Source organism: Opisthorchis viverrini (assembly GCF_000715545.1).
Source record: "Opisthorchis viverrini unplaced genomic scaffold opera_v5_390, whole genome shotgun sequence".
Taxonomy (NCBI): domain Eukaryota; kingdom Metazoa; phylum Platyhelminthes; class Trematoda; order Opisthorchiida; family Opisthorchiidae; genus Opisthorchis; species Opisthorchis viverrini.
Genome location: NW_008752046.1, coordinates 16,322 through 19,331, shown reverse-complemented (window position 1 = coordinate 19,331; position 3,010 = coordinate 16,322). Strand labels below are relative to the sequence as shown.

Genomic DNA, 3,010 nt, shown 5'->3' with positions numbered 1-3,010 from the left:
TCAGTAAATTCGCGGCTCTAACCACTGAGTCGTCTCTCCTCCTTTCGACCCATGTGACAAAGATAGCTCAGCGGTCAGGGCACGAACTTCCTGATCTGAAAGTTGAGGTTCAAAGCCAACCTTGGAATCTCTGCTGTTTCTCCGTAAGCTTGGGTAACCTGGCAATGTCTCAGCCCTTGTGCTACCTTCGGATGTTGTGGCAGCTGTGACCCGAAAGGGTATTACAGTCGGACGAATGCTACAATCTTTTGGGAAACTGTTAATCAGTCCAACTATCCTTCTCCTGTTTCATCCTAATCTTGTTTGGTCTTCTCACTCAGGTAGTGGTGTCAATCTACTCCTGATCACCCCAGAGAAAGCGATCAAACTGGTCGGAAATGACTTTTTCCGGTATCACCTAAAGCAGGAAGGGTGAGTCATTGCGTTCTCGGATTGCATGTATTCGTATTTTTAATGTGCTCGCCTGCTGATGCCTTTTTCACCGTAGATCTGTCTTGTAGCGTAGTCAGTAAACAGTTGCGAAACCGCAACACTCGTTCGGTTACAAATGGTGCCATGTGAACAACGTTCGCAAAGTACGAACACATGATCCTGAAAGATCATCATCGCAGAAGTCGTTGAACTATTATACGACTGTGTAGCTCAAGGGTGCGAGGTAGCTCAGTGGTTAAAGCACGAATTTACTGACCGGAAAGTTCGTGGTTCGAACCCGACCCCTGTCTAGGTTCGGGCAACCTGGTAGTATCCCTTGGGTTTCCTTCCGGGAGCATGGCAGCTAGGCACTGACAGGATGCTATAGCTGAATCATCATCATCATCGTCGCTTTTTATTTATCATTATTGTGCAGCTCATTAGCTGAATCAACATCATCATCATCGTCACTTTTTATTTATCATTATTGTGCAGCTCATCTGTGAAGATCCTGTTAGTTAAGAGAGAGTCAAAATGAAAAAGGAGACCTTTTCAGACGTTCTCTGAGTTGCCAGCTGGATCGACCTGTGACACTCATGTACTTTATTCCAACGGTGAGCGTCGAACAAGCCAAACTTTCTTCACTAGTAGGCTTTTTTTTGTCCTCATGGCGGTCTTCTGCAGATTCAAGTAGCTGTTTGTAAGTGATGGTCACACCCCCGCAAACCATTTCGACTGGTGGAGGTAACGGGATGAGGGCGACCGAGTGCAGTGAAGCAACACGTATTGTTCTAATAGATTAAACGGTTTTGACCTATTCATAATTCCAACGGCCGGGTTTGTCATCGTGTTTGGGAGCTTTTCGAGTTCCACGTGCCGATTTGCTGGTTACAAAGGGGAGATTTGCCTTACCCACAAATTACCACCGCTCTACTACGATACTGGTTTGACTTCATCGGTCCATCTGGATGGCGAGTGACAGTATGCGGCTTCCAAGTGGCTGAATAAACGGGAGTTGGCTTCTGTAATGAAGTTAGCCTACAATTGTGTTGTGTGACGCGTCCTGTTGATCTGTAATGATCCCCGTCTTTCCGTTCCATCTTTCCAGCAAGTCACTCACTCCATTCCGCGAAATGCTCGCTGGTGCTGGTGCCGGCACCTGCCAGATCATTGTAACGACTCCGATGGAATTGCTGAAAATTCAGTTGCAAGATGCTGGTCGGACAGCTTCGGGTAAGTGGTGTTCACCCTTGTCCAGGCTTGCCTCATTAAAGTCGGACACATTCAAGCTCACAAGAAGAGTCCTCTCCAGCATACACATCCGTTTTTGATGACAGGTCTCTGCCGGGAATGCGTGACTTTTCAGACGTGCGCAAACGTTCTGACCAGGTTGCCAGGACCTTCACGCAAAAGTGTTTCATTTTCCGTGTTGGAACCGTGTTGGAATTCTTCTCAGCATTTTTTGGTGTTTTCGGTTACAACACACCAACACCGAAAACCAACTAAATGGCCTCACTTAACCTCGATACTTGATGCTCGCAGTGTATGCTGATCAAGCGGTCTGGCCTTCAAAGCCATCGTTGCATGGAGGGTCACCATTTGACAACACTCGTTTATCCCCAAACGAGACCGTCTGTCGCCCATTGGGTGTGGTGACCTCGAAGCCAAGTTAGTCCCCCTCCACGTGACAGAGTCATTGGTGTGCGAATGGAAGTTCACTTTAGGTTGAATGAAACTCATTACCGCAGTGATAAAAAAAGTACATGTGACACACCTGTGCTTGAAAAACTATCATTCAACGTCCCTAGTTTGCTTTATTATTCTGCTTAGAAGAAAACTTGTACATATATGGTGAAAACAAACGATGTGGATCGTTCGAGTTGCCGCCGAAAACGGCGATTTCGCTATTGTTTAGGCAATTCGAATGTACGGTTAGCAACCACCGTAGTCAGTTTCACTGTGCATAATACTACCTTACACAGTAAGCCACAAATGCCACTGCATTGTTGTTTGACAAAAATGTGGGGTCGCTCGGCCCAAACAAGAGGCAGGCGACGATCGTCTGACCTTGAGATTCCGTTGCACGGCACACAAATGTGGGCGTACTGTTTGCAACTTATGGGATGTCGTGAAACTGCATTGCACTGAGATTCAACACATTTTTAGCGTTCCAACAAAAACAAACATGAAGATCAATGAAGCGGCGCGAATTACACACCGTCCGGGTAGTTGGCACAGTGGAAGGGACGACAGAATAGCCCTTTTTGCAATGAAAGTGCATGCAGGGAGTGCCTCACACTGCTGCTCAGTTAAATCGTGCTATTCGTGTGCATATCGCTTGGATTCTGCATCTTTCTCTATGAGTTCGCCTACCGTCACGAAGAGACTGGACCTTACGAGTTCGCCTTCACGAAGAGACTGGACCTTACCGTGTTGTGGCGGTTTGTGTACCTCGGAGACCCATTGAGCTATACTGGGGGGTGTCCGTCCGCCACTCACAGAGTCTTTCATACCAGGTTGGTCAATGGTTAGAGGTCTGACGAACACAGTCTCCTGGCCCTCCAGGTTGGGGGTTGGAACATGTGGCGACTTGTTCCGT

General features: G+C 47.4%; 1 protein-coding gene across 1 annotated transcript in view; it reads left to right on the top strand.

The window, feature by feature from the left end:
• T265_10620 (hypothetical protein) overlaps positions 1-3,010 on the top strand; it is a gene marked incomplete at both ends in the record, with an annotated part of 25,348 nt that overhangs the window by 9,395 nt on the left and 12,943 nt on the right. Inside the window, 2 exons of the mRNA XM_009177042.1 lie at positions 321-411; positions 1,520-1,644. Of these exons, the coding sequence (XP_009175306.1) occupies positions 321-411; positions 1,520-1,644 (216 nt within the window). The remainder of the gene's footprint in view (positions 1-320; positions 412-1,519; positions 1,645-3,010) is intronic.